The 23,159-nt window shown below is 40.2% G+C and overlaps 1 protein-coding gene across 2 annotated transcripts in view; it reads left to right on the top strand.

Annotated features, from left to right (window-relative positions):
• The window catches only part of SCRN1 (secernin 1), a 39,431-nt gene that overhangs the window by 4,716 nt on the left and 11,556 nt on the right, over positions 1 to 23,159 (top strand). Inside the window, exons 1-4 of one of the 2 annotated variants that reach the window (XM_030969193.1) lie at positions 3,911 to 6,190; positions 6,281 to 6,440; positions 17,854 to 18,035; positions 22,792 to 22,994. In XM_030969193.1, coding sequence (XP_030825053.1) covers positions 6,282 to 6,440; positions 17,854 to 18,035; positions 22,792 to 22,994 — 544 coding nt within the window. In that variant the 5' untranslated portion in view covers positions 3,911 to 6,190; position 6,281. Of the gene's footprint in view, positions 1 to 3,910; positions 6,191 to 6,280; positions 6,441 to 17,853; positions 18,036 to 22,791; positions 22,995 to 23,159 lie in introns of those variants that run through there. The other variant, XM_030969184.1, reaches the window with a different exon arrangement.

Here is a 23,159-nt window from a genome sequence, read left to right as displayed (position 1 = left end):
ATCATGTCTGAGCTTCAGAGAGCCTGACAGCTATAGCAACAAAGCTCTTGAAGACAGAAAGTGTTTGAAAGATGAGTCTGTGTGATGTATCTGTGGAGCCTCACTGAGGTGGATGAAAGCAAGGTGTGCTGTTCCTTGCTCCATCCTTGCTTGCTAGCATGGCCATGCTGAGTATGAACACAGCAATTATGCTCCTGGGTGAAGGTTTGGCCTGATCAAGCTGAAGTTTCTGAGCCAAATCAATACAAGGCAAATTTTACAGCTGAATGCTACTCACCACAGCATGAGGTGAATGCTCTTCTGGTGTCAGAGCTGACTGCTTGGTCTCACTGAAGCTTAATATCCTTAATATCTGCTTGAATGTTGCTCCAGTTTCTTGCAAAGAGGATCTGTATTGGTGGCAGCTGACCTCTCATGCAGCACCTTTTACCTTATACATGGTAATGACTGGATATTATTACATTTTTGAGCAAGAGACTATATTGTGTAGAAAACAACTTTGCGTAGTGTGTTGGGGCAGACCTGTTTGCAGACATACATCACTTAAAATGTCTTAAATGGTGTGTTGCTGGAAAGGACTTGCTCTACACAGGAATATCTCCTTCAGATCTTTGTCATCTGGTATAAATCTTAATTGAGATCAACAATAACTACTAATGAACATTTTGGAAACTTGTATTAAACCCAAAGGGTTTTTATCTGCAATGTTAGCTGCATTTCTAGCTTTCCCTGAGAAAAAGATGCAGGGCATTAAGTGAACAGCAATTAAAAGAGAAGTGTGAAGAGCAAATATTGGCTTAGTTCAATAAACATCAGTTAAATTTCAAGACAGACCCTTACTTTCACCCTCTTTTTCTCACACCAATCCTTTTTATCACCCACTGCTTCCTAGTGAGTGCTGCACTTTCATTATAAACCTATTGTTTTGTTTTTCAATTGACAGAGAAGACAGAGAAAAGAGCAAATTCAGTTGTACTTTTATAGGTTTTGGCACTACTTGAACACTAACTTGTTATAAGTGCTTCAAGATCACAATAGTTCATTAAAAATCTTTATTTTTTGTAGTTTTTTTCTTTAAAAAGAGCAACTGAAAGCTGTTGTTGGTGAGCCAGTTTTCACATAATTTGTAGCTTTGTAAAACTATTAATTATTTTGTGCTGAATGTCTTCAGGTTATTTTGGCAAACCAGGCCAGGAAAATAAGTTGACTTTAAAAGTCAACATCTATTTGATGTGGGATGATAAAGTTATTTTTCTGAGAAGTAATTTTATTGTAGCAGTCAGATTCTTGAGCTTTATAAAAGATTATTGCAGTACCAAATTACAGCTTTCAGAGAAGTACACAGTGTTATTCTGAAAAAATAACAAAGAATAAAACCCCAAGGAATCTAGAATGAGTTACTATGAAAATCTTCCTTTCTTTAGTTTAGACTCTCATGCTAAGCTGAGAGTGCTTTGTTGTGGATGCAAAGCTATTTCAGTTTTCTTGGGCTGGGGGGAAGGAAGGCTCCAAAGCACGCTGAATTATTTATGCCTGTCTCTATTTTCTTAAGAGCATAGCTTCAGCCTCTGACACTCATGATCATGAGGTGGAGGATGGGGTACTGCAGTCTTGTTCCATGTGTTAATCTCTCTTGCAGCATTATTTTTTGTATTTTTGTCGGTTCATTTTTTTGTACGTGAAAAATGACCTCTAAATGAAGTTTCCATTAGATTGTCCCAACTTCTATGTACAGATTTAATAGTGATTTTATTCTATGTTGAGCACTTTAAATTTCTGATTGTGGATAGATATTTACTAGAGATTTTTTTTACTAGATAGAGATTTTATTTATAACACCACAAGTTGTTCTAATTGGAATTTATGAGCTTTTAAAATATGTGTTAGCATCTGTGTAAGATCCTCATGTAAAATGTTTCAGGTTTTGATATTTTTAACCTGAAAGTTGGTGCTTTATGTTTATCCAGATTTATGGGTTTAGTTTTCTTGAGGTGATGCTAGGCAATAACACACCCCTGTTCACTCTATTTCAGAAGCATTTCTGAACATTTCAATGTTCAGACATGTTTATAAAACCCTGATAATTGTTGTACCTGTTGTTTCCCTTTGTGATATTTGGAGCCAGACACTTGTTCAGAGAAGAGCAATGAAGCTGTGAAGAGTGAGTTCTATGAGGGGCAGCTGAGGGAGCTGTGGGTGTTCAGCCTGGAGAAAAGGAGGCTCAGGGGAGACCTTATTGCTCCTACAACTGCCAGAAAGGAGGCCGTAGCTGGCTGGGGATCAGCCTGCTCTCCAGGCAGCCAGTGACAGGGGAAGAGCACATGGTCTGCACCAGGGGACGCTGGGGTTGGACATCAGGAGGAATTTCTCCACTGAAAGGCTTGTTAAGCATTGGAGCAGTCTGCCCAGGGAGATGATGGAGTCACCATCCCTGGGGGTGTTTGAGAAACCCCTGGATATGGCACCTAGTGCTGTGATGGTTTGCTCAGAGGTTGGACTCAATGATCATGGAGCTATTTTCCAACTGTTTTGATTCTATGATTGCCCAATGGTTGTTACTCCTTTCTTTCTGCATTAAAATGCTTAGGAACTCAGTACTGTCTGTTTTACCACTGACAGCAGTGGTGATATATTCATACAATTAATTTGGCTTGTCAGGTGTTAAGTGGGACTTATCACAATGAGAAAAGATCTTAATAAAGGAACTTGTTAACTAAGTCTTCTTCATAGTGTCAGAACACAGGAGACTGGAAAAAAGTATGACCAGGTAGAATATTGCATCCCTGCTGCAGCGTGTTTTTGTCAAATAAAAAGATAGCAAGTGGAGTGTACTGGCTTGTGGCTGCTGCTCAGAACTCTTTTTTCAACCTTTGTGCCTGCAGTGATTCGAGGTCAACCAAGCATGGTGCCTGTTAAGTCCCTGCAACTGCAGCAGTTATTCCATTGTGGCACAGCATGATGTACAGCTCTGTTTCCAGGGCTTCCATGTGCAGTGATGTTGCATGTAGCCTACAATGGTCTGTGGTAAAGAACTGTGTGAATGGGCAGCAAGCTGTTCTTTGAGATCTATTTGCAGTCATTCCCTGTGTTTTCTAAGGTTTTCAGGATTGCCTTTCACTGGAGGAGCAAACTCTCTGTGAAAAAAGGTGTAGGAATTATAACAGTAGGTGGTTTTATAAGTCAGGCTGATTTATCAGAGGTACCATGAAGGAGTGTTCTTTTCCTCCTGTGGGTGAAAGATGTTTGTCCCATATTGAGCTGTGTAAGAGGGCAAAAAGGTGGCAAATATGTGAAGATGAGTATGAGCAGAACCTGAAGCTGAATAAAGAAAAGAAGAACATGAAGCAGGCAAATAGAAATGTCCTGTTTAGACAGGTGGCTGCTAACAGACTGTTTGAGCTATGTGATGGAGGAAGATAAAGTGCAGTAGAGTTCTGAACAAGTAGAGGTTATGGGTATATCTGAGAAATGGCCATCCTTGTCATATTCAAAATGAACCAAATGAGGTTCAGGGAAAATGTGCTGCCTAGCAAACTGAGTAGATTTAAACTGCAGTAGACTGCTGGATGGCTTCCTTCTCTAAAATGTAATCTGGGATCCCAGTGCAAACTCCTCCACTGATAGTCATGTTTTCAGGATTAGATTAAAACCTTTGACATGGTGTGTGACTGTTACATACTTGCCTGTATGAAATACACTGTGTTGAAATGACCTCTAGTTACTGGGCAGCTTGCTCATGCTTATGAAATACACTGTGTGTTGAAGGGAACTCTAGTTATAGAGGAGCTTACTCATACTTTCATGCTTAAGAAGCATTACCAAAATGGCAAGTTTGTTTTTGGTTCAGTAACTGTTGGTGTATTTAAGGAAAAAAAAATTCCCACACTTACTCATACTTTCATACTTTCATACTTTCATACTTCTAAAGCATTACCAAAATGGCAATTTGTTTTAGGTTCAGTAACTGTTGGTATATTTAAGGGGGAAAAAAATAAAATCTCACACATACAGTTGAGACTATTTCTTTCAGGGGAGTTTCAGAATTCTAAGGGCATTAGATACCTACAAGCTTTTAATTCTTTTCCCTATCTACTCAGACTGGAGGTATGTAAATGTCTGCCTTGCATACCTTTGTATTTGTTCAGTAACAGAATGCTGAAATATTTCCCCTCTTCTTAAGCTTATCTGCCAATAGGTTTAGGTATCAATTTAATAAAAATTAGTATTGTATATAATTTTAACCTTTTTTGCTAGGCTCTTGGATGCTTAATGTTTTTCAGCTGTGTCATGTATTTCAAATAAATCTGCTTAGTTAGTGTTTGGAGTAAAGGAAATACTTCTTTTGAATAGTGAGATCCTTACTAAATCTGCAAGTTGTTCAAGATTTTGGCTCATTTGGCAGTGTATCAGAAGACAAATTTGGTGGTGCTCTAAAAGATGAGTTACCTGAAGGCAGATGGGAACTCCTAGAGTTCTGGAGAGCAGTTTTATTGACATCACCAACACAGCAATACTCATACTTGGAGTAATTCGTAACAAAATTCTGAATGGTTTCATTAGTGGTGAAGGTTGGGCAAACACTCCACAAACACTCCTGGTTCCAGTTAAGCCACAGGTGCTCTGAGGACTTGCAGGCAATGAATGGCAACTGAAGTGGGGCTTTGTGTCCTGTCTGTGTGCAAGACACTCCTGTAGAGCCAGTAATGTCCTAGATTAGAGGCACAATAGGCAGGTCTGCGGCCCAGGGTCCTCTGACAGATGTGCTCTATCAGCTGAAGTAATTCCAGCTCAAAGGAGCTTGTCCTTTCCCACTGGTCAAAACTCTGCTTATGAAAAGGGATTTGTTTGTTTCCTAATGCATTTTCAGCTCAAGTGGATGGTTATAATTTTACCTAAATGGAAGGATTTTGTGAGTTCCCTGGACAATTCATTGCCTCACATTGTTTTGGTAGAGGGCACTTCTAACATGGAACTACTTGACCTTTTCTTGCAAGGCTGAGCATCTGTGTGACCTGTTCATAGCCCACAGGCAAACAATTACCATTTTATGGATTACAGTCTTTATAGAAAAGGAATTCTTCTGTTTTATTATCTGCTGTTCTGTGAGAACTATTACTCAAATGGCACTGCTTAAGAAAAAAGAAAAAGAAAAAGCCAAATTTGAATGGTTTGAAGCATATGCAAGCTAATGGTGAAAAAGCAGCTTTGCACACTTCCCCATGCCCAGCATTGTCTTGCAGATGAATTTGGGGGAGAAACTCATGTGCTGGCTGTTTCTAAGGAGTGCAAATGTGTGCTAGTATTTTACTTCTTCAGGATATTGTGGAAGATGAAGAGAAAGATGTTTGCTTATTTGGGGGCTGAGTTTCTATTGCTGTGATAAGAACTATGAAGAAAACTTAGACATCTGTGTTGAGTGCTTTTTAAGCAAGTGATAAACACCCCACATTTTTCTTTTGTAGCCATATGTGCCAGAAGTTTTCCTGAATGGTGGAAAAAAATGTCAGATATGGCAATGTACACAAGACCACACAGTAGTGTAATAGTCCTGAAACAGCTGGTATTTTTTCTTAATATATTGTTATTGTAAACACTTAAAATTATCCTATAAACATGTCACATTAGTCTGCATAAACAAATAGACAGCAATCCATTAACTTCAGGTAAGAGCAGCAATGCAGACAAACCACAAAGAAAATAAATTACAATTAGTGCTTCAGTCTGTCTCCCATCTGAGTAGATAAATTGACTGACAGTTTTTGATGTAATTGTGCTGTATCTTTGTTCTGTTTCCAGTTATACTATTGTCCTCTTTTAGGAATCCCTCAAACATGTTTTATCTTTCCTTTTTAAAAATATTGAAGTGCATGTGAGCAGAGGGAGTAAATTATTTAAAGTTATTCTGTGTCTCTGCACTTGTCTGAGTCAGCAGAATACATCTAGGTCATACGTTCCCAAGGAGCTCCAGGGCAGAGTCTCTTCTTTCAGTGGGGACTAAGCAGGCTCATCAAGGCACAGTTCTCTTGCCTTTTCTCCTATTTATGCCTTCACAAAGCTTGAAAAATGATGCAAATTACTATATTTTTAAAATTAAATTCAGATAAGCTTCCTTTGAGCTGACCCCGTCTTCCCTTATCATTGGACGACGATCCACTGACAGAGGGAGTGCATTCCCTCTTAGCTACAGCTGGTACCAGTAGGCTCTGAATGATTCTCTAATCTATGCAGTTATGAACAATAAAACCTCACTAGTTTTGTTGATGCTTTCTTTCCTTCCTAGGATGGCTGCAGCTCCTCCAAGCTACTGTTTTGTAGCCTTCCCCCCCTGTTCTAAGGATGGGCTGGTGGTCTTTGGGAAGAACTCTGCACGGCCCAGGGATGAAGTGCAGGAGGTGGTCTACTTTGCTGCTGCAGAGCACGAGCCAGGAAGCAAAGTGGAGGTAAGGGTGAATTGTTGCATTCAAACTGTGAGAAGTCACTGTTACTGGAAGAAATGAATACTGTCTTGTTTTCCCATCAGATTGTGGAGTCCTTGCTCACTTCACTCAAATCTCTTGAGTAGAAAAAGACAAGATTCTTTTACACATCTGAAAATGAAACTCACAATGTAACTTTTTTAACTGGGGAAAAATTCATGACCTCTACTTTTTTCTGGCAGACAGGCAAAACTGTTCACATCTCAGATTCCTGCACCATGTAGTCAATTGATTTACTTTTAAGGGAAAAATATCCTGGCTAACTGGAACTAGAAGCTAATTTTCAGAGTTTGTCATGTGTCAAATGAATTATTCTCATTCATGGTTGTTGTTTGGCAGTAATGGGGCCTGGCTATGCTACACAAGTTGAAAAACAGGTAGCCAGAAATCTGGGACTTGAGGAGCTTGTGCTTTAATAAGGGATGTGAGAGGAGGGGAATGACAGTGCACAAGCTTTGTAAGCCAGACTTAACTCTTGTACATGCCATGGGCTCTGTTGGCATGTTCTGCACGTGCCTCATGGTCAGTTTTTAGTGCTGTAGCTTTTCTTGAATCCGGACTGGATGTGGAGTCCTGAAGCTGGACACTGATGCCATGGATGCAGGTTGAAAGGGACCCTGCTGGAGGTTGTTGTAATTGTAGTCTGTCACTGCAGCCTTGTTCTAATGACAGGAGAAATGAAAGGATAAGCAGATGTGGAAGAGTGAAGCAAAGGGACAGATGAACCAGAAGACAGGAAGAGGGGAAAATGTTAAGTGAAGGTGGAATGAAGAGACTGAGGCACCAGAAGGAAAGACAAGGATCTGTGCAGGCAGTCATTTTATCAGAGGAGACAGAGCCTGACGTGGCACTGCCAGGAGCTTTTAGAGTCCCAGGTTCTTGCTCTGCCTGGCAGCTGGGAAAGCAGAATCTGGGAGGCTCCCTGCATTCAGCTTCCTCCTGGCCCTGTGGCTCTGCAGAAGGCTGGGGACAGGAGGTGTTCTGCACCAGGCTGATGTCTCTCATCCAAACACATTCTGTATGGATCTAGTTGCACTTACTCAGGAGAGATCTGAAGGCCAATGCCACTTTTAATGCTGTTTTTCAAATGGGATGACTTCCAGATTTCACAGGGTTTGGTGCTATTCTTTCTAACAGTTAATATTCTCTTAATTCTTTTTGCTGCCAACATCTCGTACTACTTATGCATTATTAAATGGTTTAATTTTGGATATAAAGAAATCCCCTCCCCCAGGAACACTATGCACAGTTAAATGCTGTAGCACCTTGTAGACATGTGCTGGCATATGTAACACAAATGTGACAATAAGACAAGAAGAAAGCTTCAGAGCAGTTTCTTTTGAAACACCTTTTCATAGAACAGGAAATGGAAATGCAAACAAAAGTTCTGTTATTGGGGAAGAAGAACTTTGAAAAGCTTCTCTGTTTTGTACCCTTAATGAAGAATAATTTGAAAGAACTTCCTGTAAGAGTTCTTGATTCTTTTGGTCTCTTTGCCCCATATCTTTGATGAGATTGTCATAATTTGCTGAAGCATGTAATTAAGCCATATATAATAATCTATAATTTTATAATTGGCATATAATTAAACCAATAATCTATAATGATTTCTCTTTCACACCATGATTAGTTGGTTTAGTGCCTGTTTTTTAGAATTCAGTCATGAACTCAACTCTTTTGCCACACCTTTTAGAAGTAGGAAGCATAATTCCTTTTCATAGCACAATACAGTTTGTAGATTTAGTCTGCCAACAAGGATCTACAACCAGTGTCCTTAAATGCTGATTTTTTTTTTTTAATCAAGGTAAAGTTTGTTGCAGTGTAGTGAAGATGCACTTTTAGATGACAGACTGGAGTGGGCCTTTTTTTTTTCTGAAGTAGGGGCTTAAGTCCTAATTCATGGATACTTTGGCTTCTGCTAGTCTAAACTACTACATAATTCTTCATTAGCTACCCTGAGGTTTTTCAAGTAGAGTTGTGTACAGCAACATACAGGCTCCAGATGTTTGCCAAAATTCTTCCTGTTTCCTCCTAGCACAGGATGAAAACATCATCATTTTCTCTGAGAGCAGTGCAAGTAATTACTTATCACTGCCTCTTCATCACAGTCAGCACTGAGCGTTGTTAATGTGCTTTTATTTTTTTTTACTCATGCATATTTTGAGTAGAGTAAGCTGGTTAAACCACAGAACTGATTTTACTTGTTTTGTTAGGTCTAAGGTAGCTGTCTGGGCGGATTTCACAGTCGTTGTGTATTGGTAGTAAGTGGTACCTCAGAGACAAGAAAAGCTTCAAGGAAAGGCTTGGATCCAGCTGCTTCCCTTGTTAAGTACCAGGCATGCAGCACTATCTACCTCTGAAACAAACTTGTCAGAGGTAATTAACTGATGGGGGAGTGGAGAGAAGTGTCAAAAGCTTCCATATGTAGCTTTGACATACTCAGGGTTAATACTTAATTCTTTAAAACCCGTGAAAGCTGCCAACACTTCAATTGCTGTTGGTGTAGGTTTTCTTTTTTACTACAGCTTTCCTTCCCTTACACTTCGTAAAACTAAACAGCTCTGAAAAACTAAATGTATGATATTTACAAATGGAAAAATGTGGCTGATCAATTTCACACTACAGTTTTTCTAAGTCGGTAATCCTTTGTGCCTCTGACTAGATTTTTCTTTTCATCCATCCTAATCTTTTGGGTTTCTTTTTTCCCAAATGAGCAGCTTTTCTCTCCATTCCATATTGTATACTTGCTTTGGTTTCCTTACCTTCAATGGACAATGATAGTGGACTTGGTTTTCATTATATTCTATTTTTTGCACACAGTGTGGCTCAGTGTGTATCAAATTGCGATTACCTGGTTGTGGCTGCCACTCATGTTCTGAATTTCTGTTAAGATGTGGTAATAACATGGATTGTTCTACAGAACTCTGTCAGGGAGTTTGTATCCTATTTATTTCCTATTTCTGTTCTGTGCTGCTCCTGTTTGCAACGGTGAAAATGCACAATGTAACCAAAAGTGGCTCTCAGTAATTCAGTGAGATTGCTGCCATAAAGGAATTGGGAGGGCTGTGCTGTACAGCTCTCAGTCACTTTGTGGCAGGGTCTCAGGGGAACTCAGTGAATACTTCAAGTCATTTTCAGCCTGATCTTTCTGCCTCAATCTACCAGACAAGTAACCCTGCAGCTAGCTCATCAACATAATTCCTTCCCTCCACGTCAGCAGGTTCCCAAGACCCTGAACAATGGGGCTTTTCATTAAAGGTCCCTTCTGTGTATGTGTGTGACAACTTTCTCAAAGGTTTGTTCTTCCCTTGCATTGCAATTTTGCAGGGGCAGATGCTGATTAGCTTTCTTCCTTGTTGTAGTCCTCAGCCAACTGAATTTGTGTGAGCAGGTGAAGCATTGCTCCCCTAAGCATAAATAAGGTCCTTTTTTGAATTCCTCTACTAAAAGTATGGTTTTTTTCCCCAGATGTGGATTTTAAGAATTTGTCACATTAGTGAGAATTAAGATGCAAGCCCCTCTGTCTTATTTTCAGGGTAGATTTTACTCACTAGATTTCTTTTATTCTCTAGTAACCTGCTGTGGTTTTCCTTCTGCTGAAGAAGTCTTGGCCAAATGACATTTTTGTGGATGAATTTCCCATGTGGATTTCTTTTTCCTTTTAGATCCATCGTCCTTTCCTCTAATTTGACCTTATATTCATGATTTCAAAATAGTCATGGTTTCTTGCATTACTATAGAGCTATAAAAGCTCTTTCACCTTAACAGCATGCACTTCTTATAGAGGAATGGAAAGGGGAAAGTAGAAAGGATAGACTAGCAAAGAAGTCTATAAAACTGTGGAACATTCAGAATTTTTCTACTCTGTTGGTATTAAACACAGATCTGGGCTAAAAGCCAGTCCTCTGTGGGGTAGGAGGAATTTTTTTGTTCTTTAAAACATCATGACATAGTTATGCCTTAGTTATTCTTTTGTTTTCCTCTGTTGGCGTTTTTTTTTTTTTTTTTAACGGGTATCATTCTACCTCCCCTTGCTCTGAGTTTTCAGAGGAGCAGTAAGATGTTTTTCTGTACATTGGTCTGAGAACTGCAGACATAAAAACTCACCTAAAGGAAACTGGTGGGTACCTGCCTGGTGTCACAAGACAGTGTAAAGCTTGGAAAGCAGACTTTGACTGTATTAAAGTTGGCTTTGTATCACCTGGTGATCTTAATCCTGGTGTTTGTAACATAATCACCAGGCATCACACCAGTGCTGCAGTTCACTTCTGGGCTGCTTTGGCTCCCCTTGTTGCCAGTTGTTTGGGTTTTCTGCATTGTGTCATGGGCAAGGTGTTCAGAATCTGGTAGCAGAAGTCAATCAGCAGCAGGATCTACTGAGAATTTGTTTCTTGGGAAGCCTCCAGGTGAGAGTGGCAGTGCTAACTCGCATTGCTGCAGGTGTGGGTGTAAACCTGGGCACCCCCAGTGACACCTCCATGGGAAAGTGGTGCCTGGCAGGAAACCTTGATGGGGCACAGCAGTGTTTGTGCCTGTGATGGAGCGTTTTGCTTACTCTGTGTAAACAAATGAGGTTTTAGCCTGCAGATTTGCAGTTCAGAGGGGGTTTAGGAAGCTGCATTCCTGCCTCTCCACTGAGACAGCTGCTGGCTGGTCTGGTGGGCAGCAGAGCTCCAGCACACCCAGACTGGAGGCTTTGTCCAGGCCACCCTGCTGGAGCTCACCCTGAGACTGGAGGCACCATGCAGGCAGACAGCAGCTAAGAAAAGAAACTGGTTGCTGCCTTCAGCTCTGTTGCTTGGCTAATGTGAGTGTTTTCTCTCTTCTGCTCCATTGCAGGCCACTGGCCTTGACACTGATGTGGCTGACTTTGCTTTGTAGCACAGTGCTCACCCCAGCAGCACTTCAGAGCTGGAAGCCAAAATCTCTTGGATGTTTCTGCCCTCTCAAAGCTTATTTTTACTGTGGGAGTGCTGCTTGTTTGTTCTCTTCTGCTACCAGAGCAAAACTGGTTAGCTTGAACTATTCTTTTTTGTTCTTAATCTTTTTAATTCTTATTTTAATTGTTGCAGACAGGAAGAGGAGAGGATAGTATTAGAATTGTGTGGGGCAAAAATCTATCAACTCTTCCATCTTTACCCAAACCATTTAATTGTGTCCAAAACATATGAGTGAGCAAGTATTTCAGATGCCTAAGATATCCAAGAATTCCAAGGATGTCTCTGTGATGGGCTCTTTGTGGCTTCTTTCAAATCTCTTTCTCACTGTTTTAAAACATTAAATTAATAGGCTTCATCCACATTTCAGTTTTACTTTTGCTTATCCCCTGGGAGACTGCTAAATGTGTGTCTTTAAAAACAAGAGGTGCATTCTTGACTGCTAAATCTACTCTGACATACAGTGTCTCCAGAGAGTGTTCTCAGCCTTGGGTGCCTTGCTGAACTTTGTGGTATTTGATTTGTTTAAAGACATTTAAATTTTGCTTTGTGGAGCACTTTTCCATACAGTGGCTCGCGTGCCTGAGGCTCCTTGGTGGCTTGATAGAGCAGATTAAAGTCAGCCAGAGGGTGCAGATAGTTCTGCTTTTTGTCAGGGGAACTGTTTCGCTTTTTCTACCTCCTGTAATTTTTTTTCCCTAGAATAAAATCTATGTTCCTAGAATAAAATCTTACACACTGCTAGAGATAAGATTCAAATTTTATAGTTATTGGTTGCAATTAATGCAAACAGCTGGGAATAATATGCAAACAGAAAACTTACGTAAAGTACACTAGAGTCTTCATAAAAGAGAAAAAAACTGTTCTTAATATGAAAAGAAAGACACTTTACTGTGGCAGAAAATGGCTTTTTTCTCTATTTGTACAGTTAGTAAATGCTTTTATATCTGGCTACAATGTGAGTATCCTCGGTGTGTGTTTCTGAGAGCTGGCTACCTGAGGATTCATCCTGCTGCTGCAGAGACTTCTGCTCACTGTCCTGCTTTGACCATGTGAGCACTAGAATTGGGCTGACTGCCTGGGAGGTGCCCAGGCTGGATTTACCCTGGTGTGTGGCTGTTCCCTTCACTGTGGCACAAGTCCTGCTGCTGCTGCAGGAGATGTCATGACCGTGTTCAATGGGTGCGGTAAAATCATCATCCAGGTGTCTTGCACTCTATACTTAGTTCTGCTTTCTGTGTGAGCAAGCAGTGGTAATAGCATTGGCTAACCACCTCTTTTGTCTTGTGCAGTACTGCCTGCATGTTTCTCTTTCCAAGGAGAGGTTATTCCCACTTTTTTGAGCTCTACTAAGCTTGTTTCTGTAAATAAGCAGCAGAAGAATTGTCTGTAAAGCTCATTGCTAGGCACCTCTGCAGTAGATAGTCTGAGGGGCTTCCTTGAACAACTCCATTCTAGTTTTCCAGATTTTCACTTCCCCATGAAGGGGAAGCCCAGGCAGCCCATGTCACTTGTGGGATCTCCTGTCTGTACATTTCCAAGCAGGCTGTCAGTCTCAATGCCTTGATGGCCAGAGGTGCAGCAGGCTGTGAGGCTACCTCAACATGTTTTTTGCACCCCTCTTTTGGAAGGGGTTAAAAAAGCAGCCACAGCACAACTTACTGAGTTGCTGCAATCACACAGATATTTTGCCTTCTTTCAGATATGTGCTATGGTGTGGCAGTGCTTGAAGCAGTGAAACAAAGAGTTAATGCCAGATTCCAGGCAGATTCTGATGGCAGGGAACGGGGTTGGCCTGGGATCTCTCTTGTATCTGGAATTTTAATGCCCCCTTTCAAAGATCATTTCTTTCTAAAGCATTCCCTGACTATTGCCTTTGTTATCCAAGGCTGAAGCCTATGTGATTTCATTGATATTTCATAATGACCTGACTGACAGTGCTAGGAATTGGGCTTCTGCAGCCTTGGTACAGTAGAAACTGCACAATAGTTTCTTTTCATTAATGAAAGAAGAAATCTCTTGTGCTTATGACTGTCCTGTCTGGTTTTGGAATACCTCCAACTTATCTGCATGCCCTAGCTAGGCTGGCAGATACATTTGTGCCTTGTGCTATTCTTAGAACTCCCTTGATAAGATTTTCTTCTTGATACTGTAAGTGAAATAAAAGAAATATCATTAGTTCCCAGCCTGTTCAATTCTCTTTAAAGTTGTTGGCTGCATCTCTTGTGTGTGATGTCTCTCTTCCTCAGTTTTATATTTTCTAATGGGAATTTACTGTCACAGGGCAAGATGCCAGTTATGCCACTTTCAGGGCTTGAATTCTAGAAAATCAATGGAGCCTGACACCACTCACTCTCAGCCTTTGCCACCAAATATTTCAGTATTCTTCTGGTTTTAGCATTTATATCAAAGAAAAATGTTAGTCCAGCTGAGGCTGGGCATTTCAGGAATTTGAAGAGAGGGTTGGTGGCAAGCAGAATCACAGCAGTACCTGATGTCTGTTTTATTTGTCATTGCCCAGTTTGGCCCAGTGCTCAGTGGAACAGGCTGCTCTGCTGTTGTGCTGGAGGGATTTGCCAAGTCTCTGGGGTGCAGGAGGAGGGGCAGGGATTTTGAAATTTTTGCCTGCTTTTGAAATCCTGTCATCATCTGAGCTCCTGTTTCTAGAGATCTAGTGGCCAGTGAGGTTTTTTTGGTGGATGGTGTTGTCTTTCCCCCACTATTTCCTTTTGTGCTTTAGCTGTTGAAAGGATATGTCCTGGTTTCTGTGGAACAAGAAGGAGCAATGGTTTGCTGTGTTGCAAATCCAGTGTCTGGCTCTAGTTGACCTACCTTTACAACTTATGTGTCTTGGCTACAAGTGGATAGCCCAGTTCCTCTTGTTTCTTGGGAAAGGGTTTTCTGATGTTGTTTTGGGGGGGAAGTGGTGAAGTTATGAAGCTTTATGTTTAAAATTAATAATCTACTGTCACCTCTGGACCCTACTTTTTGAGAAGCTCATACCTATTATTTTAAATATGAACCAAGCTCCTGCCTTAATGCATAAATCCCATTGAGTGCCTACTTTTATGCTTACTGGAGTAAATAATTATAGTGGGAAGGTAAAATGTCATCAAGACTTATTCAGCAGTGCCAATAACCATGACAAATGAATAAGAATCAAGTCAAGAGTAGTTTTACAAGACCTGTCAGCAACTGTCAGATTGAAATGGTTTTTCTGTTATTTAGGTCTTCTGAGACAATTTTTATAAATAAGGCAAGGCTTGAATATTGTCTATGTACCTGAGTTATTGTATGGGCACTGGATATAGCATGAAAATATGCTCCGTGTTCACCTTTTTTTGGGTTGGGGGACATAAAGAAGCAATATAGAAGGTGACAGCTGTGTTTTGAGGTGTGTAGTGTTGCCTACTGATGTTTTCTGGCCTCTGATTACATAGTTAAAAAACAAACACACATTTTTTTCAGAGTGCTCTGGATTCCTCAAGCAGGAACAAACAATTTCCTCCTTTCCTTTTCTCAACTGCTACCATTGACAATAAGATCTCTGCAATGAATAGCGGCTTTGGGAGTGCTTGCTTTTGGAATGAGACACCAAATAATATGTGATTGGTAACAAGGATAGCCTTGCAAATATGTTTTGCAGAGCAAAGGCATTCAGCATTTTTTTAGCTTAACTATCACTTTTCAGAGTGTTATCATTTTTCCTTCTAAAAAATCAAAGAGTCAGTGTAAGCAAGCTGGTATAATGGGGCTATTCAGCCAGAAAATGCTTTGCAAGTGTGGGTGTACAGAGTACTGGAGTCTCCTTCGCACTGTGTCTAGGGTTTTGCTTTCTGCTCTAGGACTGAGAAGATTCACTGTAGCAGGATGGCTACAGGCAGCTGAGCACCTGTGACATGTAGGGGTCTGAGGCTGAGACCTGGGGCCTGAGAGCTGCTCTGGTGTTGTCTTCACATGTAATCCTCCCCTGCTGCTCCAGCTCCCCTTTGCACATCCTGCAAATGCAGTTATTCCCTGTTCACACACATGCTTTGGGTGCTTATCCAAACTGCACTCACCTGAAGCTCTGAAATGAAACTGTGCAGAATGTCAAAAATGAGATTTGTTTGCTGACAGCTCGAAAGGAGAGGGGGGAGTTTTGATGAGAAATGTGAGTTTTGGCATGGCTTGGTTACACAATGAAGCTAAGAGTGGACTGTGTAAAGAGTTTTTACTTTACAGATCTTAGCTCCTGGCCAGTGCCAAATGTTGTTGCACCTTGATAGATGAGGAATTTGCCTCTACAAAATCACAGTGTATTACTGTGTATAAGCAAATTTGGTCAAACAGCCTGGTCAAATATTAGGGATGATCTCCTACAAATACAGCAGGTATTTGTCCCTGACAGGATCTGCTTGCCTAAGCCTGTCCTTAGACTGAAACAGTTCACTGCCCCTCTGCTTTGTGGTGTTTTGTTTTTTTGTTTTTGACCTGTTTGCACACATTACCTAATGAAGGTGGCAAGCTCATTTCTTGTATCCCTCTTGCATGGTCAAAGTGAAGGACTCTGAAAATCCCGTTTCTGACCAAAGATAGTCTATTACACATTTTAATTGCATGCTAGAGGAACTATTACTGTGAAAATCATTGCTCAAGACAGGAGGCGGATGATGATCATGCTGTATAATCCTTAAAGGCAGAAAGAAAGGCTAGGAAAAAAACAAAGCTTCTTAAAGCTCTGATCACTTTGGACTGATTTCTTTGGCTTTAGATTTTAATATCAACACAGCCAGGCAAACAAGGCAAATAACTTTTAGTCCACAAGTCCATTTTGATGATCCTGTTTACTTTGATACACCTGATCAGATATTCCTCTAAAAACCTGTTGCAGATTACTTCCTGTAAGGAAGATGTTACAATAGGAATGCTGGACCTTAAGAGATGCCTCATAAATACAGACAATTTTAGGTTTCTCAAAAGCAAATTCTGCAGGGTTTGATCCATGAAAAACTTGATGTGAACTCAACAGTAAAATATAAAGAAAAATATAAAATATTTCTCTGCTTTGCACAAACCAATGATGGATCAAGCTGTCATCCATGCTTCTGGGAAAACAGTGCTTGTTTTGAAGGCAAGTAAATGTATTTGAAAGGCAACATAATTTCTTTCTTCCTTGCAGTTACTATGACTTCTCTGCAGCCTTCCTTTGTGTTTTAAACTTGTCAGAGTACATTTGCAGACCTCTAATTAAAGCAGACAATTTAAAATAGTAAAAACACCAGTTTAAACAACAGCAATATCCATGTTTTACTTCTGTGACTGTTTATCAAAGTGGTTTATTGTACCACTGAATCTTTTCAAGGCTTGTTTTTCTTTTTTCCTCTTTCTACCAGTTGTCTCTGTGCTGGGGCAGCTGCAGGGGTGGCAGCAAGGGGGAGGAGGAAGCCTTCTAATGTATTTTGTCCCAGTTACCATTGTTACTCTGTGTCTGTAATAAAGCACTGGAGATGGTGCTTAGGGAGTGGAAACCAAGAGCGCTGGGAATATTTCTCTGTCTGCTCTGGGGTGTCCTGACCCCCAGGGCAGCACTGACTTTGGCCCTCATTCATGGAGAAAGTTTCCTAGACTTCAAAATAGACTAGAACCCACAAAAGTGTGAAATAGATTATAGAGATTAGTGTAGGTGTATCACTTGGTGAGAAATCTAGGTTTTGGGATTTCTAGTATGTTGTGGATGGAAGCAAGATGGAGGACACAGGGTGTCATCCTGGGTTTCTTCTTCATCCTTCTTCTTCATGGGTTTGGGTGGCATTTTGTAATTGGGCAGAAAAGTCCGCATTGCAGGCTCTGTGAGATCAGTTATTGGGTTGAAAGGGAAAATAATCTAGGTGTCAGTTCTTAATTGGACAGTTTAGTCATAAAAGACCTTGGAACAAGAGATAGTTAGCCATTTTGTGCCTTCTAATGAAAAACTGCTGAACTCACAGTAGTGAGATTGTTTTACTGATAAGAAATAATAAATACCTGAGTTCAAACATGAACTACAGTCTCAAGTGCCTTCAATCCAGACCCAGAGAAACCCACAGCGGGTACCCTGACAATAGGGGAGGTGGTAGAATGTTTGATTTTGTTACTGTGTACAGGTATGATTGGTGCTTTATTAATGTGACAGTACAGTCTGTCTCCTGCTGCTTTCCACTGATCCTAGCATTTGGGTCCTGCTTGTCTCTTGGAAGCCTGCAAGCATCAGCACATGTACTCTCCCAGCCTTATGCAATATAAGGATGCGAAGGTTCAAACATGACACTTAAATATTGTTTAAACAAGTTCCTTGTTCATTCACAAAGCATGGACCTTTTAAACAACATGTGTCCTTTCTGTACATTGAAGGCATGTTTTGTTTCAGTCACAGCAGTAGATGAAGTGATTGTTTAACTTTCTCCCTGCTGTCTCTGCAGTGCACGTACATCGAGATTGAGCAGGTGCCCAGGACTCACGCTGTGGTGCTGAGCAGGCCCTCCTGGCTCTGGGGGGCAGAAATGGGAGCTAATGAGCACGGAGTGTGTGTAGCTAACGAAGCTGTCGTGACCAGAGAACCAGCTTCTGAGTCTGAAGCCCTGCTAGGCATGGATCTTGTCAGGTGAGTGTCCTGCTGAGCTGTGCCCAGCCTTTCATGGTCAGCCTCAGGTGATGCTGGTACCAGGTAACAGCTTTGTGGTGTTGGTCTAAGGAGATTTTAAAACAATATAAGCAGGCTAGGTAGGGCTCCAGATACAGCTGAGTGAAAACTTAAAACACTTGCAATCTGAATTTAGCTACCAAGAATGTGCCAGTCTGTTGTGGGTTCACTCAATCTACCTTGTCTACCTACCCTGCAGTCCAGCAGTGGCTAGTCTGACAGGGCAGGAGATATGATTACATTGTTAGTAAAGAACTGCTAACTAATTTGTAATATTAGAGTTCTGGTGCGCCCTTCATTCTCCCCCACTTTACCACAGCCTTCTCTGACCTCAAAAGCTTATTCTGGGCTTATAGCCAACTGTAGGCATAAACAAACTCCAATGGCTTCCTTCAGCCCATGCATTCCAATGCAAGGCACTGCCCTTATTCAAACACTGGCACACAGATTCCTGTGAGGCTGTTCATTGACAGCTGGCTCCCAAAAGGCTTGTGCTGCACTCTGAGTCTCAGCCTGCATGCTGATCTTGTGGTGAAGAGAATTTAAAGGAGGTTTGGGTGGGGGATGAAAGCTGAAAATGAAAGAAGAGAGAACGTGCGGACTTATTACAAAGAGAAATGAAGCAAATGGACTCAATTCAAAGACCAAACAGGACAACAGCTGCATATTTAAGTAAATCAGTCTTAGACAAAATAGTCCTACTGGACTTTGCCCTGGGATACTTAATGAGCTGACTGAAGTAGTTACAGGTGAATTCTCATTTTTCTTGAGGACTCGTGAAAAATGGGAGATGTTTTGGTTGACTGGAAAAAGTTAAATGTTGTGGCTATGCTTAATATTGTTAAAAAGAGTTGCTGTAAACCAGCCTAATCTCAGTTCCTGAAGGGGAAAAACTTCAAATATCAAGGAGTTGATAAATGCACAGTAATAACTGGTAGTCAAGAAAAATCCTGTCAAACCATTCTACTTTACTCCTGCAACGAGTTAAGATATTTTATAGATAAAAGGATAGGAAATAGATACCTTGACTTTTAAGAGGATGTTAAAACCTTAGGAGTTATTCTCATGAGCAAGATGGGAAGCATGGGTTAGAAGAACTTGTTTTTAGGTGCATAGCTGCCTGGAACTGTAACTGCAAGTGTTCTCTAACATGTCTCTGCAGAAATGGTGTCTGCTTCCAGCTACCATAAGTCAAGAGGAATATGGGCCAATTGAAGAGAATGCAGTGGAAATTGGAAATGTGATCAGAGAGCTATAAAATCTGACCAATGACAAAATCAAGAGGGAAATTGGGTTAACTTTCTCTTTGGTATTTTCTCTAAGACCTGTATACACTGAAGGAATCTGTGGAGAAACTGTACCTGAGAGAACCAGTAAATTTAATTGTATCAAAGAAGTCTGGGTAGATGTGAAGGGTTGTTTAAGAAAGTGTAGGACAACCTTTTGTGAAGAAAAGTACTTAGATGACTTTCTACTTTTATTTTTTCCGTCCTACCACAGTCCTTTGGAAACTTTAACAAACCATTGGTTTAAATGTCGATTTCTACTAACTTCTTACTCAGTTACTACATTCTCAAAGGACTGTTTAACATTCAAATATGTATGTTATCCAACAGCTCTAGATTTACCCACACTAGCAAATCAGGACATACCAAAGTAAGGAGGCACTACCACAAACTACAAGTAATCACAGCATGTCAGAACACTTGAATGATTCTTAACAAACTGATAAATTTTGTGTGATGGATTTCAGGGTTAGAAGTTGGTCCTATTCCATGCAGGCTGGTCCCCATCCCAGTTAATCTAAATGGAGAACATGGACCTAGTCACAACATACAGAAAAACTGACAGAAAATATGCCCCAGTACAAATTCCTAAGGAAACTTTTTTTTTTCCCTAGGGATTAATTCAAAAGCTGATTTTTGAAAGCTATGCTAGTATTGCTGCATTAGTTAGCTTATCAGGATTTTCTTCAGGTATTCTTCCTAGCTGCCTGCAGTTTTGGTTTTTTTTGATGCACAGTTGCAACTATAAAGCACCTGTTCACTTAGGGAAGCATATTCTTCTGAAGAGTTCATGTACTGTTTTGCTGATAAGTTAGGACAGCATTATCATACAAAAGATAAATGCGGAGAAACCTGTAAGTTGCACCCTTATTTTTGAATTTTTGTCCTAATTTTAATCCCTATGTGTTTGTATTATTTATTTGTTCTCTTCATCACAGGTGCAATTATTTTTTCAGAGCCACACAGAGATGCCAATCTTGGCAGGGAGTCAAGAATGGTCTTTAAAATGGTATTAATTTGTTTACCAATTTCTTTCCTTAGAGATCTCAAAGCTGAATAAAGTAAAATGCCATCAAGTATGTTAGTTAATTTGCAAAGCCTGCATTATGTAACTGATAGGTGAAGTTGAAAAGCTTAAGATAATATTGTTTTGACAATATGACAGTATATTGGAGGTACTTAGGCAGTGGATTGTATTAAATCACTGCAATTTTATTAATAAGTAATTCAAGCTCTCATCTGGCATTGAAATTGCTTCTAACTGTTCTTCCAGCTCACCTTGAAGGGTACTCTGAATTGTGTTTGTGGGAGGATTATGCTGTGGTTGCCCAGGACACTGATGCTGAGATAATTGACAAGACTTAATTTTGTGGAAATGAGTTGGGTGGTTGTCGTGTAGGATGGGTTTTTTTTCCTTTTATTTTTTTCCTGTCCCTTGTGACTGACAGATAGGAGCAGCCAAGCAAAAGCAGAGTCTAGACCTTTACTTAATGGAAATAAATGTAATATTGGAGCCATTTATAAAAAAATAATACCTAAAGGGTGCTTCTTCAGCCTGGATCCTTGCTGCCATTTTGACAGTGAACGCTAGGCTGTAACCATCTCAGATGGAACATTTCAGGGAGACACTAAAGTTTTAGTGGGATGTTATGTCTCTTGGCAGGTTTTGATCTAAATGGTAGATAGATCAAAATGGTTTTGGTCATTAACTGGGGAGAAGGGAGCAGATTATCACTGAATCTAGTGGCTGTATGGTCACCAAGGTAGTTTTCAGTCCATTCACTTTCCTGTGGCAGGGACTGCTCTTAGGGAACAAATAAGACATGATTTTGGACTGGATTTTAAATTATGTCTCTGGTATGTGCAAAGACTGGCATAGCTGTATTGGTCTGAAAAAGCAATTGCACCAGTGATGAAAAGAATGAAGGAAAACCATAAATGCAGAGAGACTAAAATTGGAGTCACCAGTACAAAACAAGTTTCAGCTAACAAGAAAATATGAAAGGGAAAGACCCTATAAATGCAAGTAAGAAGATGATGGGGAAGGAACTGTCACTTCAAGTTAAGCCTTAAAATTCTGGTTGACTCTTGGCTCTTCTTTGTGAGTTAGTGAGAAATAGATGCTGCTGAGAGAGATGAAACACACTGCTTTCAATAATTCAGCCTAAAACAAGGCTAATGGTAGCCAGGTATTTAACAATGCAGAGCCACTGCAGAGAAGTACTGAGATCAACAAATCTGTGTTCAAATTATCAGGACCTGATTTGTCTACTGTAGTTTTTAGAAAAGAAACAGAGCAGTGTTTTCTTGTCATGGGACTTCAAGAGAAATGGAAAGAGCTAGCATAGATAGTACTTACGTATAAAAAAGTGATTTTCTTGGAACTGTCCATCAGTCAAAATTATTTTGTCTACAGAGCGGTTAGAGAAAGACAAACACAGAAGAAAATATTAAGGTGACAAAACAACAGAGAGAAATTTTGGACTGGTCCAGGTAACTCCCAAAGGATGGAGGCATGGATACACTGTTGTTTGAAACACTGCATTTCCTTATTACAAGTAATTGGATTTTGGAACCAGTGAAATTGTTTGCAGTTCTGATTTCAATTTCTCATTACTGCTTTTGTTGTTGATTCAATTAGGGCTGTAAATTATATCAAGGGATTATTTAATGCCACTTACTCAAGGCAGGATACAGTCATTCCCTATGGCTTTGTAAAATTTATTACCACACCTCAGTTTGCTTTCCTGTAAAATACTCTTGCTTTGCTTCGACTTCCTTTTAAAATTCTGTTCTTTCAGGCATGTGGTTGCTCTTACTTCTGACAAAAGCCATATCTGGTATTCAAAGAGTTTTTTTTGGGCAAGCTTCTGCAGGAGCTCTGAAGTATGACTGTGCACAAATGCTTGTCTTTACAGCATGTAGCATGCATAGGAGGATAACACCTGGTTTCCATGGCCAACCAGAGCATTGGGAAAGAAAGGTTGTAGAGAAGTTGAAATATTGAATACTCCTTCTCTTTTTAAATAGCTGGTAATAATTATTTACAATTTCCCACCCTTGTACAGAAAAGTAACCTTGGTACAGCTGTTACTTAAAAAAAATACTTGCAAATTGTCCTTCAAATGTATTCTGCCTGAGAAGGAGATAAATAGAGCATTGCATGTTTACAGTGCAGCTGAGATCATTGGTTGGTAATTGGACATTTTAAAAAAAACTAAAAGCCACCTATGATAGGCTTGAGAGTAAAGAGCCAGCATAGAAATCAAGACTAGAAACAAATAATTCTATAGCTCATCCTTTAGTTACTAATTCAAGCAAGAACTCTTATATTAGGCAAACTCAGATGAGTGCTGGTGTTTAAAAATAGTAACTTAAGGAGATCTTACTGTATCATTCCTTTGTGAATCTGTTTTACCCTTTTCTTACAGACTTGGCCTAGAAAGGGGGGCAACAGCTAAAGAAGCATTGGATGTAATAGTTGCTCTGTTGGAAGAGCATGGACAAGGTGGAAATTATTATGAAGATGGGAGTTCATGCCACACTTTCCAAAGTGCATTTTTGATTGTGGACAGGAATGAAGCCTGGATACTGGAGACTTCTGGAAAGTATTGGGCAGCTGAAAAAATCACAGGTTAGTTTAGAACTCGCAGCAAATCCTATTAAAAATAGCTGTAAAGAGTTGTCTTGGAAGAATTGGTCTTAAAGTCAGTGTGTTTAAATAAGTGACTAATGAATGCAAGTGTTTGATTAAATCACCAATTGTAGTTTTCTATATTTGCACTACTCTGACTTTTTT

Source organism: Camarhynchus parvulus, chromosome 2 (genome assembly GCF_901933205.1).
Source record: "Camarhynchus parvulus chromosome 2, STF_HiC, whole genome shotgun sequence".
Lineage (NCBI taxonomy): Eukaryota > Metazoa > Chordata > Aves > Passeriformes > Thraupidae > Camarhynchus > Camarhynchus parvulus.
Note: the sequence above shows the minus strand (reverse complement) of the source record. Positions and strands in the feature narration are given on the sequence as shown.